The sequence below is a fragment of the Choristoneura fumiferana genome, chromosome 20 (genome assembly GCF_025370935.1).
Source record: "Choristoneura fumiferana chromosome 20, NRCan_CFum_1, whole genome shotgun sequence".
Taxonomy (NCBI): Eukaryota; Metazoa; Arthropoda; class Insecta; order Lepidoptera; family Tortricidae; genus Choristoneura; species Choristoneura fumiferana.
This window is the reverse complement of record NC_133491.1, coordinates 6,341,816-6,359,711: the sequence shown is the minus strand read 5'-3', so window position 1 is coordinate 6,359,711 and position 17,896 is coordinate 6,341,816. Positions and strand designations below refer to the sequence as shown.

Below are 17,896 nucleotides of genomic sequence, written 5' to 3'. Positions count from 1 at the left end.
TGTAAAATTCCGAAGCAAAACTAAATTATCTCAATAGCAATAACAAAATAATATAAAACGTGTGATGATTTTAAAATGGTAATAAAACCGAATCGTCTAACGAAGTCAGCATCAACCGAACACTGTTTAAATCTAATCGTAGGCGTTAAAAAATAAAACTGTAAGTCAATAAACCTAAGCTTTGCCGTAGACAAAAACTCAGTCTTTATATAATAATATTTACAAGATTATACGTAAAAAAAAGAAACCAAAAACACTATACCAACAGTAACTAGTAATAAAATCATTCAACACAATCGTAAATCTGCCGTGTAAAAATAATTAAAGCAAAAACTTAAAAAACTATGAAAATCTCAAAATACTTAAAAAGTTTAAAAAACACATTACACATTACTTAAATCCTATTTAAATCGTCAGCGATTTCCGTACACAAAATATGTCATTTGTAAGTTCTATTTGTTTGTCGAAAATAGCGTATACGAGCCACTAAGTCGGCGCGCGCGGGACGCCCCTATAACACTACTTGTTACATCACAGATCCATTTTCAACAATCTTTAACGGAATTGCACGCACTCCCATCCTAAATAAATACAATTAAAATTTAGATACTACAATAAAATAAATATCGAAAGCCTCCACCGAATTATCTTAAAATATAATAGACTGCCAGACTGCCAAAAGTAGGGAGATGAAACAAATAAAAACTGGGTCAATTTAGTCTTATAACCGACGTGATCGATTTTGAATTATTTTTAAATGGGTTTCCAACTTTTCACTAGTCGCATCTGGCGTCATTTCGGCTGACTGGTGTCCCTGAGTCTTATACCTTCCAATCTTTAAAGATACTTTAGAATGAGAGTGCATGAAACTCCGCTAACCAGGCACGTCCGCTTACAATATACCCCTGCCCGCACCCCGCGCCCCGCCACTATACATAAACATTTTAATGTATAACTATCATAAATTACTGTATTACCATAACTACTAACTAAAACGCGCTAGCTTATCTTAGCCTAATCAAAAGCTAATTCCCATTTGGCTTCTTTCAAGTTGAACCATAATTATGTCTTGAGATATTTAAAACTTACTCTAGTGTACTTTATAAATAAAGAAAATGCCTTATTTTGGTATCGCTGTTAGTAAATTCTTATATTTTCACGATAAATTAACGACAGTGACATCTATCACCGCTTGAGCAGCAGGTTCCTGTCGAATCGTTACACTAATAATATCTACCTCATATAGGATTTGTGAAAAATATTTTACTGAGATCGCTTCGTGTGTTCTTTAGTTATTCCGTCTCAATACTGCATATAATGTTAATCTATGTTAGCTTTATCTTACATTTTACATAAATAAATACAAGACATAAATTATTAGTTCACCTTTTTATAAACACGGGCAATGCACGTCCCATCAAATGCGCAATGTTTTGTTTGTTTGTTTGCTTGCAAATACTTTCCCCAAAATAAAAAAAATTGATTGCCATTTTTATAAAAAATAAAACTCTTGGAAGACAGGCTCTGAGAATTTGTTACAAAAATATGTCGAATATAAATTTTGCACCTCTAAAATATTTTAAAAGTAAGTTGGGGTGGTATTGGTGTCTTGAAAAATGTTTTTAATTAATTCATCACCACGCACGTCCTACTTCCGTAAGTTTTCTTTATTTATTTTAATAAATGAAACATCCCATCAATTTTAGACACGAAATCTCGCCAGGGTAAACTTATAAACTGGAGCAAAGAGTACATTTTCCAAATTCACACACAGAAACGACTTTTGTTCCCCCCGTACGCCGATATCACCCCAACTTACTGATTTTCCACTACCAGACCGACCTTAAAGCTAAAAAAAACCATGTCTCACTTAACTTAAACGCTATATGGCATTGGTTTTAAAGCGGGTGCACCGTAACCGTTATCACAGCACTAGCGTCCACGGCCGGGCGGGGAACATTGCACATTCGGAGTGTTCTGCGCGTGAAGGCCTCAAAAGAAGCCGATCAATTCCTACTCGATGTTGCTCCGGGGACCGTCGATCGGCATTGTGTGGAGTACCTCGTCGAGGAGTTGCAGCGCCCTGCAACAGAATCATCAGTATCATTCGACCCTATATAGGGCACTGGTGGGCCTCTTCTTAGAATGAGACAAAATGCAAAAATCAACAGTGAGTTATAATGGATCGCAAAACTCGTCCTATTTTCAATATCTTTTCTTTTTCTTAGATAAACATAAGCGAATGCGTTTCTATTCCTGCTTCTCCAGTACAAAGTAATATAGATCCTGGGTTTTTAACAGACTTTAAAAAAATTAGGTTCTATGTTCGGCTGTATGTTTTTTTTTTGCATTGTCAGTTACCTGTGGAGATGTACCTCGACCCAGCAAGGAGTCTCTTTGATGCTGGTGCGGGGGTAATCGGGCCCCCAGCCCTTCACGAACGACAGTCGCACGATGCAGAGCCGGCGGAGGTCGTCGACGCCGATGCCCGCCGCCGCTGTTAGACCTGAAATGTCACACAAACTAATCAGCAAGACTTTTTTGTAAGAGGTGGAGAGCCGTCTTCGTTCCAGAGGTCTTGACGCCCGCTCTGTGTCGTTTCTTGTGCAAAGGTTGTCCATCAAAATCGCGCGCACTGATTGTAAAGCACAGGACGCGCAGGCTCAAAGTTTCGTCGCTCCGTCGCACTAATAAGCGCGAGATGGTGATGACGTCCAACCGAGCGCGAGCGGTCAGAACGCTCGACTATTCACCCTCATAGTTCAGAAGGGTACTTAGGGTGAAGACACATCTATCAGCATCCAATCGCATTTAGTTGGATGATTATGGACACACTATACTCATCGCAAGTGTGCTGTTACATGTTTTCAGGTGCAAGTATGCTATCGCAGGCTTTTATCTGCTAAAGGACACCATCACCGCAGTTGAAGTTGAGAACCGTTATGGATAGGTCAACTATAGACGTTATTGTCCTAGCGTGTATTCTAAAAGCAATTAAAAAGAAAAAACGGAAAAGACGAGGGACGTGGATTAATCCACTGGGGAAAACTAGGGTTATCAATGGAAGTTTTGTAACACTTGTGGCAGATTTAAAGAAATATCCTTCCCAATTTCAAAGTCATTCTCGTATGACGATTGAAAAATTTGAGACACTAGTGAACTTATTAAAACCATCCTTTCTCATTCGCAAGCATCCCGGCTCACGCAGCCGTTATCAGTCGCAAGCGTTATGTCTCACGCTTAATCAACCATTCTCATTCGCAAGCATCTAGTCTCACGTCTTATGCAGCCGTTCTCATGCTTTATCTTGAATAAGCATTCTTCAGTAGGTTAAATGGATAGCTACACTTATACGCATTTAACGCTGAAGCTGAATCGATCCGGACGCTTCTTCATACAATATTGTGTTTTTGTATTACAAAATACAATTCGATGCTGATAGATGTGCCTTTACCCTTACACTTGTTCATGTTGGGATGCGCCGGCTGTATGTGTCCGGCGACGGCGGCGGCCTGCGCGGCCGCGGCGGCCTGCGCCGTCGCCGCCTGCGACTGCATCTGCCGGTGGCACTGCCGGAGGTCGAACACCTGATCAAACAACGTTCATTACATTAATATCGTTTTAGCAAAAGAAAAAAACCATAAACTAAAAACCATAGCATTTTTCAAATAAAGACTACAAATTAAATTGTTCTTTTTCCACTAAATATTGGCTGTATGAAGGTGGTAAATAACACGACCGTAGATGGTATGTGCAGAAGGACCGTTTAATAGAATGGTGCTGGTTATATAGTTTGCGTTGTCGCTGATACAAGCAATATGCGTTTATGTTGCAGTAAACATTGTGTTACTGCTAAACAGTGAAAGTGGCCAATTGTCATATTGCAGTATGTACGTACATGTTTATTTTTTTTATGTAATACATAATAATCTTGTGACACGGTGTCTTTCGATGCATTTGTACCAGCTCTTATGAGTCGATCTATATTTTTACAAGCTTTTATTTAACTTGCCCTGTTAGTAGGTATGTTAGTATGGGTCAAATCTCGGAAGCTAAATTTGAGCCACTTCCAGTCAGATTGACTTGAAATTTGGCTTACTTATGTATACCTAGCAGTGGCGAAGCGTCCATAGAACCCTATTCCCATCGGCTTGCCCAATATTTACAAAATAGGACAACAGGACATTCAGTATTTATGAAAAATGTAAGCGATCTTTGCCTCGGCTTTACCACGGAAATATCTGACGCTACGCCACTGATACCTAGTGACAATACAATAATCTGGTAATGACATCCATGGTCTAGCCAGGATCGTCTTCCCAGGAGGGAACTCCTCAACAGTTTGCGGCACAGCCGCGGAACTTTGCATGAGTGAAGTGGGCGTGTTACCTTGATGCAGGCGGACGGGTATATCTTGTGCACGGCGTCGCCGGGCGCGCGGCCGGCCTCGCGGTCCAGGTAGTACGACTGCACGAACACCGAGTGCTCCGACAGGCAGCGCAGCCACACGTCGCCCTCGCCGCGGAGGTCCAGCTGCACGCCTTTGCCGATATGCAGTCTGACAACAAATAAAAAGCGTCATCATCATCGTCAATACGACAAAGTCAAAGTTAAAATATCTTTATTCAATTTAGGCTATAAAAAGCACTTATGAATGTCGGAAAAACCTTTGTTGAGAAGAATCCGGCAAGAACCTCAACGAGATATTTTTTTTTAAAGATTAACAATATTATTAAATGATATCTATACAACACAAATATTTAACACAACTTCATTTGAAGTAAGGGATCGCCAATGCAGATCGGAAATATTTCCAAATATCCCTGTCCATGTCCATCATATACTCATTAATTTTATAATACGCCTTACATATTAATGTCTTCTTGACAATAGATTTGAATTTGAATATTTTTTGAAATCCTACTAATATTATAAATGTGAAAGTTTGTGAGTGAGTGAGTATGTTTGTTACTTTTTCACGCTTAAACGGCTGGACGGATTTGGATGAAATTAAGAAGAAAGTTAGTTTATAACCTGGATTAAAACATAGGATACTTTTTATCCCGATATTCCCACGGGATAGGGATAAAATCTCGAAATAACAACCGCTAGGCTTAGAGTCATGAAATTTGGTATGTAGGTAGTTGGACGTCTGGAATAAAACATAGGTGACTTTTTGACCCGATATTCCCACGGGATACCTAGGGATAAAATCTTGAAATAACAACCGCTGGGCTTTGAGCCATGAAATTTAGTATGTAGGTAGCTAGATCTCTGGAATAACACATAGGCTACTTTATATTCCGATATTCCCACGGGATAGGGATAAAATCTTGAAATAAAAACCGCTGGTTAAGAGTCATGAAATTTGGTATGTAGGTAGTTGGATGTCTGAAATAACACATAGGCAACTTTTTGAATCGATATTCCCACGGGATACCTAGGGATAAAATCTTGAAATAACAACCGCTGGGCTTAGAGCAATGAAATTTAGTGTGTAGGTAGCTGAACCACTGAAATAACACATAGGCTACTATTTATTCCGATATTCCCACGGGATAGGGATAAAATCTCGAAATAACCGCTGGGCTTAGAGTCATGAAATTTGGTATGTAGGTAACTGGACATCTAAAATAACACTTAATTGACTTTTTGACCCGATATTCCTACGGGATAACTAGGGATAAAATCTCGAAATAACAACCACTGGGCTTAGAGCCATGAAATTTGGTATGTAGGTAGCTGGACCTCTGGAATAACACATAGGCTACTATTTATTCCGATATTCCCACGGGATAGGGATAAAATCTCGAAATAATAACCGCTGGGCTTAGAGTCATGAATTTTGGTATGTAGGTAACTGGACATCTGAAATAACACTTAAGTGACTTTTTGACCCGATATTCCCACGGGATAACTAGGGATAAAATCTCGAAATAACAACCACTGGGCTTAGAGCCATGAAATTTGGTATGTAGGTAGCTGGACCTCTGGAATAACACATAGGCTACTTTTTATTCCGATATTCCCACGGGATAGGGATAAAATCTTGAAATAACAACCGCTGGACTTAGAGGCATGAAATTTGGTATGTAGGTAGCCGGACGTCTGGAATAACACATACGCTACTTTTTATCCCGATATTTCCACGGGATAGTTTTGTAACTAAGGGACCCCATACATCCGTGTATTATTGTTATTATTATTTTGTATTTTTTTTCTTAAATGTGTACTTACTGTAGTTTTTAAGTATTTTATTTGTACTTATTTTATTTTGAAAAAATGACTTTCTGCCAAGCTTCTTGCGGCGCATTCTTCTTGGCAATGATGATCTTTCCGAAAGTGCTGATATTTAAAAAAATGACGTGTAAAAGTGCCCATTGCGGCCTATTTACTGAATAAATGATATGAATTTGAATTTGGATAGGGAAAAATTTTGAAATTTTAGCACTGGGTTTAGAGTCTTGAATTTTGTACAGTTATTCACAACACAACCTCAATGAAGACCACGATATAAATTTTGGAAATTTCCAGGGGAATTTTGTTAAATTTCAATTGCAACTACCAGACCGAATAGTTTACGCGTGCGAAGCCGCGGGTAAAAGCTAGTTTTATTATAAAAACGTGTGCAATTTCCCAGAAACGACTTTTTGGATTTAGCCAGTCTGTAAGATGAAACTTTAAGCTTCCCTGTGTTTCTAGTAGCCTTTGGCTTATCGACGTTAGTGCAAAAATCACATGTTCTTCCTAACATACATAATTATTTCGAAAACATAAAGCGACGGCAGGGTTAGGATACCTGTTTCCTTAAAAAACAGATCTTAAAGATTCACGCCTCTTCAAATTATAAATTGCTCTAATTGTTCTCTTTTGTAAGATAAAAATTGACTCAACGTCTGCAGCAGATCCCCATAAAATAAAGCCGTATTAAATGATGCTCGTAAGCAAAATACACCAACCGTGCCGTCGCCACATCTGTTAGCTGCTGTATTTTCCCAACTGCAAAAGCAGCAGAGCTAAATCTACCCGCGATTGCTATAACGTTTAGGTCCCACTGTAGTTTAGAATCGAGCGTTATTCCTAAAAATACTGTTGATTTTACAAATTCAATAGTTTAACCATTTAACTTTATATTAGAAACTGAATTCGAGTTAGATTAATTTATCAACGAGAATTTAATACATTTGGTTTTCTTAGGATTTAGTAACAAATTATTGGCAGCAAACCATGCGGATATCACGGACAGGGTTTCATTGGGTTCAATGAAGTCGGTGTCTTGTCTATGCCCGACTTTTGTCTTACCATATAAGTTAGGTCATTTACATAAATTAAGATACAGGAATGAGGCAAGAATGGATCCTTGAGGCACTCCCATTTCGACCACAGATCTGGCCGATACCGTTCCGAAAATTCATAATTCGGCACAACAATAAAAATAAATTACAACTAAAAAAATAAGACAACCTTACACAATATTATATATTAAATAGGTAGAAAGAAACAGTAGAGTGATAACCAAGGGTTCAAAGTGTCCCATTTCACAAGAGATATTTCTGGCGCTCGAACGAAGCGAGACGGCCGTGCGCACCTTTGTTTTGCTTAACTTGGCGGGAGCACTGCCGTCCCCAAAAAGTTTGCTTAAATGTAATTGTTAAATTTACCTGGCCCGTTCGCTTTGTTCTGTTCTGTGAACGTTGCTCAGAGCGCCGAGACAGAATCTGTTGCCTCCAGAAGGATCTACATAGCCATCAACCTGGGAAATATAAAAATATACATGTACTAAGAGTCAATATTATCAAGAATCTATAAAATATTGGTTACTGCTGGGCACACGCCTCCTCTTAGAACAAGAGGGCATGGACCATAGTTCCCACGCAGGCCCAGTGCGGTTTGGGAACTTCACACGCACCATTGAATTGCTTCGAAGGTTTGTGCAGGTTTCCTCATGATGTTTTCCTTAACCGCAAAGCTCGTGGTAAATTTCAAATGTAATTCTATACATGAATTTCGAAAAACTCACTAGGTGCGAGTTGGGGTTTGAACCCACGACCCTCTGCTTGAGAGGCGGATAGGTCAAACCACTAGGCAACCACGGCTTATTTAGTTTTTTTTATTTATTTTGTTTATTTTTTTGATAAAAACCTTTACGAGACATTACAGTAATGACCAATGCGTCACGAAACAGATAAGTTTAAATAAAGGAAATAAAATAAGTCATTTTTAAAGTAGCCTGTATAGTGGCCCACTGCTGGGCAAAGGCCTCTCCTCCTGACCTCCACAACTACCGTTCTTAGGCTATATCAAGCAAAATTAGTCAATAAAAAAATTAATTAAATACATAATTGAAAATTATCATCCGCAACAGGCGTCATCAATACCGTAAATCATTTCATGATCTGCAACACGTTTGGTTATATATACTAACCTAAAAACCTTCACCGTTCACCCTGCATCAATGAGACTCCAAAATCCCTAAATCCCTTTCATCATCATCATCATCATCATCAGCCCGAAGACGTCCACTGCTGGACAAAGGCCTCCCCCTTAGAACGCCACAATGAACGACAACTCGCCACTTGCATCCACCGGTTTCCCGCTACTCTCACGATGTCGTCAGTTCACCTGGTGGGAGGCCTACCAACGCTTCGTCTTCCGGTTCGTGGTCGCCACTCGAGGACTTTTCTCCCCAACGGTTATCTGTTCTTCGAGCAATGTGGCCTGCCCATTGCCACTTCAATATGCATATTTTTCCAGCTAAATCCCTTTAATTCCTTCCAACAGTTTTACTTTTTTTATGTTATAAAAAACGGAAATGTTAAACGAATGGAACTGTTACTTACAGTGACGTTGGGTCTGCTGGAGGGCACTTTGAATGTCTCCCCGACCTGCGTGTCCAGTTCGAAGTACGCCACCGAACACCAGTACTCGGGCGCGGGCTGCGCGGACAGCAGGCCGCTTGGGTTGCCGTTGACTAAAACCACAGAGTACATATATAACAGAGACACCACCTAGTACAAGCAAATGGTATCACCCTAATACTAGCTATTCAACTGGCTATTTTTCTTTCCTTCGATTTTCCAATAGATGGCACTAGTGAGAACACAAATAACACGATACGTATTGCCATCTAGTGAGACGCTAAGGATACGATACACTGACAACAACCAACAAGCTCACCAACTGAGCCTAGACGACTAGAGATACGCATGATACACGTCTTATTTACGTCAGTAGAAGAGAATGGCATGTTTCTCTCAAATAGTTTCGACGAATGTGAGCAAGCGCGGGCAAGCCCAGCAAGCTTATTCCGGTTATTCGCCATCTAGCGTCACAATTGCAAAACACTACGAAAGCCTCATAGCTGAAATGTAGCCACATGTAGCCTATACTTTCATATTCTCCATTTATTATTTTTATGGTGTTTCTTATCTTTAAATTAAGGAATTGAATTAAGGTTGATGTGAACTTGTGTTTATAAAATATGCTAGTCTTTATTTTAATCTTAATATTTCTACTTGATTCGGCTTATTCACATTTTATAATTTACAAATGTTAATAGTAGTGCCATCTATTGCTGTTTTTTTGTATTAAATTTAGCTTGTTGGGATTGGTTGGCCATGACTGAAACAAATACCATCGCGCATCGTCATCATGATCCGAAATATGTTAATTGCAGTACATTGGCGTACCCTAAGGGTATCCAACTAATCAGTGACGTGACGTCGTCACAAATCGATTCAGAGCGGCTTCTCTAATTTCAGTCACTGATGATAGGGTGACGGCACCAATGGTCATGGACATGTTAAGCACAGTAATACCCAGTAAACGATAAAAAGGATTCAATGCCTTATTATAAGTAACTCACCATTCATGAACTTTACTAGTTATGATCATCAGTTATCTGAACATTAGTGCTATTAGTATAAAAAAAACGAGGGCGCGTTTCTTAAAATTTGGGTGAACGGGAAAAAAAATTGGTTCTAGTCCATACTGGTGACATCACCCTAAGTATGCCAGGTTATGTACTCTAATTGTGAGTGAAGTGTTCACTGATCGGTAGCTCGCGCAGTGTTGCATCCAAAGACACCATAACTCACGCGTTTCTCACTCAAAAAGTTGCCTAACGATAATATTCACTGCACTGATGTCCACCACGTTCGGTAGCTAACCACAGTTAAAAAATTTACCATCATTAGTTTAACAAACACTAAGAGTTCGACAAAGCAGCATATAATATATGAAACAGATACGGCGACTTATTCGAAAGGCGTTATTTCTATACATTTAGAAACTATTGTTACACCCGGGACTTAAACAAGACGATTATTGCTAAAAAATACCTCGTCCTCGACGTTTTGACCGCATTGCAAATCGTGGAGACGAGTAGACTGAAGTGTAAGGCATCACGTTCGTTTGACCGCACTAGTTTTTCAAACTACCCACACTTGATTTTGTTTTTATACCGGCAACTGTCACTTCGAGACAACAGTAAAAAATACCGCGCGATTTTTGGAAGCTACATCTCGACGCCCAAATTTGCCTAGAGCCTGACTAGCGAATCAGAAAGACGGAAAGAGAGCATGGAATAGCGGCAAATTTGAATAAATGTTTTTAAACATTGATTCTAATTCATTCAGAATGATCTGAGTATTCTGAACCATAGCCAAAATGTGATAAAAAAAATCAAAGATTATGACTCATCACTATCACTTTCATCATTACGGACACAGATAGGGAATGATTCAAATTGTATTTCTGTTATTTTGTCCTTTTCTGTCATTTTAAATTTTGATCACATATTCGAGCAAATGTATCGGAATTCTATTTTTATTTACATTGTTATTTATCGGACTAATTTTTAGGGTTGCTAGAACGAGCTCTGCTTAACATTACTTGAGCCAAGAATCGCTGATCAGACATTACCGAATTCCCTGCAGAATATAGAAAAAGCTAGATAGTGCTTCTTTACTTCAACTGCTTCACGCACCATTCTGGAGAAGTAATGACGTCCGACGATTTGGTTACCGAACTGACTAGCCAGTTTACTAGAGATAAAGTCAAGTTTTAACAAAAGTTAGTAGGCTTCAACTTTAACAAAAGTAGTTTTTTTTTTTTTGATTGAGTCGCCTTGGGTAGGGCCAACGATACGCGGTCCTTGCTTGATTAGTTAGACTTGATTAGTTTTTAAAATTTTACATGAGGTGCTTTAAAGGAGATGGCGGTGTGAAATCCGGAAAAATTGGACAGTCGTTCCAGTCGGGAAGGGAGGGCCCAAACAGTGCCGGACTCTCATCGGCTAGTATAGTATATTAGACTTACAGTAGTGGTGGTGGTGCGCGGGCGCATCAACGGGTGTGGGCGCGGCGGGCGGCGGCGCGAGGCTCTGCGTGTAGGTCAGAGTGTTGTTGCCCGTCCATGTGCCTGACACGACATACTCTATCAAAATACGTACATACATAGTGAGAGTTTCTTGACAGGCTTGTTGGCGTTAGTGTCGTGGAATCCTTTTAACAACTTTGAATTTTGTGGCACGTTTGTTAGTTAAATGACTAAACGAGCGAATCAGTAAGACCCTAATTGGGGCCCTATTTTTAGGTTTATGAACACGTGCTCATGAAAATACCATTAGAAAACGGTGTAAAATCTGGGTATTGCTATAAGATATACTTGAGCCATAGTGTACCTACTTGAGTGCAATTTTGTAGGCAATATATGTTATTTATATTCAGTTTCAATTGTCAACATCACCACTTCCAGCCAAGTACTACTTAGTCTCTTTGAACTGAAATTCCCAGACAGGCTCTGCAGATTCGAACTACATACACACAATTCAAGTGTTCAACTGAATGAACAAACAAATGAAGGATTTAAAAACTACCAAGTAACTCTCGCGTGTAGTACCTTGTTGGTGCTGCGTCCGTGGCAGGGGGCTGGCCTGGGGCGCGGGGCTGCCCGCCGCCGCGAAGCCGTTCTGCTGCGAGCTCTCCGCGGAGCCAGAGGACACTGATACCGGACCCGCTAAGGGAAAAACCGGTGTTAAACGCTCATCATCATCCCAGCCTATATAAACTTCAATTCAATAGAATCTGACAATCCTGTAGACACTTCCAGCCTACTAACATAAACACCGGGCTGCCTAAGGCTTTGTGATGTGACTATTATTCTTTTTTGATTCCTTTTAGATGATAATTGCAACAACAGGGACATATATAATCAAGTGTGCCCACGATAGGGTGTCTTAAATATGTAGAAAATTGACAGATTCTATTGAATTGTACTTTACGTCCCACTGCTGGGCACAGGCCTCCTCTCAGAACAAGAGGGCTTGGGCCATAGTTCCCACGCGGGCCCAGTGCGGATTGGGAACTTCACACACACCATTGAATTGCACGAGCTTTGCGGTGAAGGAAAACATCGTGAGGAAACCTGCACAAACCTGCGAAGCAATTCAATGGTGTGTGTTAAACGCTAAGGAGGTAAAAATGCTCTACGATGTAAAATATAAGCCGACAACTTTATAAATAAACTTACATACAGTTTTTAAGTTTCGCCGATTTCAGTACCTAGTAATCAATAAAAATGATAGACTTGTGTGTGTCAGACAAAGAATTAGAGATGATATAAAACACTAATACTTACCGTTCAAGTGAACGGCGCTAAAAAGTGCAGTTTATAGAATTATAAACTACATTTAGAAAATTCAGCGTACAGTGAAGGAAACTGAATCAGGTACATTTGTCACAAAAATCATAGGGAAAGGAAATTGATTATGACAAGGTTCCACTCTGGTACGTGATTCAGTTTCCCCGACTGTACCTGATTGTGCATACCTTGACATATATTTGTAATGTAAATATTGAGCAATTCCTTTGTTATAATGAAACGCATGAACGAAATAACCAGTAGGTAGGAAATTTAATTACTTAACTAATTTGTTTATTTTAACTAATGAAATACTATTTACAAATAGATAATAATAATATCTACTTTCATATCTAATAGGTAGGTACTTGGTCGGAATAGAAGTAAATAAAAGAACAATTTAGTTTATTGTAGCAAATATGAGGATATGAAAATAATTAAAAGTTACTTTGATCTGACTAAATCGTCATACTAATTCATTTTCATCAAAAATATATTTTTTATATTTATAATGTACATATACTCGATTTCTACTGCATTACGCCATTCTAGTTTTGCGTTGTCATTGGCCTGGTCTAATAATTTTCATCCACATATCCATGTTCCTTGACTTCAAAGGTGCATGCATGTAAACTCTTTATCATACAAAACTAAAGAAACAAACAACTGACAAACGTTGTGATACATACCACGGCCTATAGCTTACCTGAAATAGTTTGCGTGATTTGCGTTTCAGTTGTCGCTTGTTCAGCCGAGAAGAACGTGGTGTTGGATCCATCTATGAGTGGTGTCGTGCCACCCGGCGACATACTGACGGGTAAGGCGGCTGGAATAAAACATGTGAACTTTACCCAAAAGCAACAAACAAATGTAGCGCATTGAAGCTACAATATCAACGCTGACTATCAGTAATAGTGGCTAAAAGTCGCGGTCATGACTATTAAGTGTATTCAAGGCAAACTGTGCATTCGATTGCCTGCATTGGAGCCACAAGCTGGAGCTGGAAGCTGGAGAATCAGTTGTTTTTCTTCGCCATCAGTAACATTATGTGTGACATGTGGCAACTTAAAGCGAACAAAGCGAAGGTCACCAAAAGGCAGCCTCTTTAATAGAAGTGTAAAAAAATAAAGGTGCAAATAAAAATTAAAATAAAGCTTACAATGATTCATTCTTTTCGGTAGCCACATCGCTCTCGCGTCTATCGTGTCCGGGGGCTCTAACTTGGGAGCTATGGCACGCTGCTGGCTCATTTGCATCTGTTGCGGGCTCGGTATCGACATGCCCTGGCTTATGTTCGGCATCTGAGGCGTCCCTGGAGACATCTGCGTCGGCGCCGGCGCCATTCTAGGTGAGGCCATTTGAGGCGCATTCGTTCCCATTTGAGGCGTACCGGGTCCCATTTGCGGTGTACCCGGACACATTTGGGGCGTGCTCGGACCCATTTGAGGCGTTCCTGGGCACATTTGTGGGGTCCCAGGGCACATTTGAGGGGTGCCGGGCCCCATAGGGGTACCAGGGCCCATTTGCGGGGTGCCCAGTTGGGGCGGGCCGGGCGTCATTTGGCCGCCATGGTTTGAGATCATTTGCGAGCCCGGCGAGAGCACCATTTGCGGGGGGACGGCTAGCTGCGGCGGCGCCCCGGGCGGCCGTATCGGCGTCCGAGGCCCGTGAGACGGCGAAAACATGTTCGGAACGCCCTCTGGCGCTAAACGAAAAGATAATGCAAAATAAAGTAAACACACTTGGCAAAACAAGAACATGAAAAAAAAAACAATAAACTCTAAGTAACTTAAATAGAACATCAATATTGACATTGATCAGGCTGTGTACAGGGCCAGATAGACGTACGAGTATGTTCGCGCGTTTGAGGCGCGGCATGCTGTTAGCTTGTGTGTCACTTAAGTTCGCAAACTTCCTCAGACAGCACACAACCGAAAAAGCTCTATAATTCACAATTATGCTTACTCGTACATCTATCTGACACTTAAAACTTATATTACGCTGCAACAACAGCTTCCATAAAAAAAGAAAGGCTAAACTAAGATAGAGACATTCCCACCTTGGCCTTGGTTAATGATAATGTTGGTAGTCGGTGGAGGATACGGTTGATGGTGATGTGGCAAGGCGGCGTGATGATGCCGCGGACTGGTCGCATGGTGCTGTATGGTGACCAGTTCCCCAGTATCCATGTCCATTCCGTTACCGCTGAGGCCTGCTGTGTATTCATCCTTCACTAACCTACTGGGGCCTGATTGAAGGGTCAGGCCTGACAGATCTGTAATTATAATTTAGAATCGGTTTCTTTGAGACTACGAAAATAAGGCATAAGCATACGGAATGCAGATGTATGTTGATGTAATTTTGACTATCAATTATTTATCAAGTAATTGCTTTGGTGCAACGCTTTTCTCGCATTTGCTTGCGCTTCTGTATTCTCATGTCTAAGTCTCAAATCAAAGAGCTAAATTATCTATCACATGAATGTGACTGCAATGCTATAGTCAGATTTTCCATATATATACCAATGAATTGCTTTGTAGATGTGCAGGTTTTCTCAAAAAGTGAAGGTAAACCCCTTCACCATAAAGTTTGTGATAGATTTAAAATTCTGCCTATGAATTTTGAAAAACTCAGAGATGCTAGCCTGAGATTTGAATCCACGATCGTCAACTGAGTTACTATAACCAAAAATCAATATACATATGTATGTATTATGAATGTAAACTCTTTATTGTACAAAAGAAAAGAAACAAAATACAATTTACAAACTTTGAGATTCAATAAACACATAAATCAGTGTCCACTTTAGAGTAAACATTTTTATGGTAAATTGATATATGAAGCAAATTATACCTTTAGGACCTGGGGCCAAATTCACAGGCATCAAAGTAGTGCTTGACAAACTTTAACATGTTTAAACAGCTTCTAATAAACCAGGTACCTCTCTTGGCTTGATAATGTTTTAAAATGTAATTGTTCAAGTCAATCACACATACCTAAGTATTACTAATTGTAAGTACCTATATATTTTTTTAAGTTTATGTTGTTACACATCTTCTCAATTTGTATAGTAATATGATGATTATTAAAAATATTATATTTATTGATTTATTTATTATTTGATCATGTTCAAAATAATATGATGATTATCATAATCCAACAAGAGGATCATTTACTTTGTTATTATCATTCCTCAGTCTTGTCCAGAAATGACATTGTAGGACTCAGGACAGCGGTTTACCAAATACTAACCAATACCTGGTGATACAACCCTCTCGTAATGGTAAGGGTTGACGCAGACTGAGTCGCATTTGAGATCGAAGGCAAACTGGCAGAACTTGACATGTTTCAGCTCATTCTTGTGGAGATCGGGCCAGCGCCATATCCGAGCGTATATCACGTGTGGAAACCCTTTGCGGCCTGCCACCTGGGAATTAGAAAATTATTAATTAACTTGTTACAAGAAATAGTGTTGTATGGGTGTCACAAAAACAAATAGGTAGTCTTGTTACAATTAAACTAGTTTGCTAATGGCGTTCAGAACTCGAAAAAGAAGATTGTTTTTTTTTCCATCATATGAATCTTCCGGAAAACGAAAAATACTGATGAGGCCCAATTGCCATTAACATTCTAGTTATATATTCCTTTCTTCTCACTGTACATATGTAAATTACTGTTTGCCTATGTTTAAGTTCTCCTTTTCAATGTTTAGGTTAGCTAGATAAGTTCGCCTTTGTACTCTTTTTGTTTTGTTGTTTTCATTTTTTATTATTTTTGTATTTTATGTACAATAAAGTATTTACATAGTTTCTAGTGGAAATCGGTTTAATTACAACTTAGGGGCTGTTTCACCATCCGTTGATTAGTGTTAACTGACGGTTAAAAGTGATGCCGTCTCCGTCTTTTCGAACAAAACAAATAGAGACGGCATCCATTTAACCGTCAGTTAACACTAATCAATGGATGGTGAAACAGCCCCTTAATGTAATAAGCACTACTAACTAATTGTAATAAATTATAATAATGTCCATTACATAAGTAATTAAATGCACCCAACACTGCCCAGAGGAACCTTAGAGAAAACAAAGATTAAAAATATTAATGGGACCTGTAATCTTCCATCCAAAGTCCTTTGTATTGTGACACACTTGCTCGGATGAGCCCCATTAGTAGTGATTGCTGTGATTAGGGAGTCCAGCTCATCTCTCTTTTCCTTCAGCTTCTTTACAAGAGATTCTATGGCACGTTTAGAGAAGCCCTCACTCTCCCCACCTTGTCTATGGCACATGAGAGAGTGCACAATGCTGAGGCAGGCATCTGCCGATGTGGGAGCTGTTGTGTTCATGGCTGAAAACAAAATAGGTGAAATAAAGTTTCCAAGCTTAAAAAGTAATAAATTCACAATTTAATTATTGTTCAATGTTACTGCATAGGTTGTGATTATCTGGGAAGAAACTTAATTCACGGGACAGAACTTAATATTATATATTTAAAATTTAATAGGATACTGTTTGATATAATTTTAACTGAAACTGATGATTCTGCTCCCTTTTCATACATTTTAAAGGGATACTTTTTATAAATAGGTTCCAGATATATTTGTCTCCATGTGTGTGCTCTAACTAGCTCCATACAATCTACACAAACTTGGCAGTTGCAAATTAATGAGTCATAGCATAGCATGTTGATCAAAATTTGTATGGTGCAGCAATGTTATTTCTGCCAAAAAATGGCATTGGAGACTAGATCGCCGCGCTAGTAATAATCGCCGATGGTTCGATAGCGCAAGAGATAATTCTCATTTAACAACACCATCAACTATTTAAATTATTCTTGCAATGTTGAAATCTAAAAATAACAACAATTAAAAACTGTGCAACCTAATACAAAATCTATTAAATATCGAACGACTTAGATGTTATCTCCAGTCAAATTTAACAAGTTATGACATAATTACACAATTATTATGAACACAAAGCTCTGGCTATTCAAGTTCATGATTATCATCGAGGAAGTAGTAGAACAATACAAAATAGAGAAAATAGTCATGCAGAGAAGAGCACTGATCTCTGTGATGCAATAACTGGGGTCATAATAATTTACCTGCGAGCTTCTAATTTATCACACTAGATTTTTTGGCTTGATTCTGGTTGAGATTGATCATCGATAACTTATGAAAATTGATTTCCTTTACTATGTGATGATACCAAAACAGAAAGCGACATTATGGCGGCGCATAGACTATTGTATTGTA

At 39.3% G+C, this 17,896-nt stretch overlaps 1 protein-coding gene across 3 annotated transcripts; it reads right to left on the bottom strand.

The window, feature by feature from the left end:
* Positions 1-1,916: 1,916 nt before the first annotated feature.
* Med (Smad/Smad4 homolog Medea) lies at positions 1,917-17,889 on the bottom strand. Of its 3 annotated transcripts, none has more exons than XM_074102990.1 (14): positions 17,746-17,889; positions 16,751-16,989; positions 15,895-16,069; positions 14,702-14,917; positions 13,802-14,347; positions 13,349-13,468; positions 11,902-12,018; positions 11,320-11,436; positions 8,841-8,971; positions 7,662-7,753; positions 4,390-4,558; positions 3,461-3,587; positions 2,362-2,506; positions 1,917-2,083 (listed from the first exon to the last, which is right to left on the bottom strand). In XM_074102990.1, the coding sequence occupies exons 2-14, from the start codon at positions 16,985-16,987 to the stop codon at positions 2,014-2,016; spliced, it is 2,262 nt and encodes a 753-aa protein (XP_073959091.1). In that variant the 5' UTR covers positions 16,988-16,989; positions 17,746-17,889; the 3' UTR covers positions 1,917-2,013. The 3 variants fall into 3 exon arrangements, with proteins under 3 accessions (XP_073959091.1, XP_073959093.1, XP_073959092.1); XM_074102992.1 differs by having other exon boundaries at positions 11,320-11,421; XM_074102991.1 differs by having other exon boundaries at positions 15,901-16,069.
* Positions 17,890-17,896: the final 7 nt, after the last annotated feature.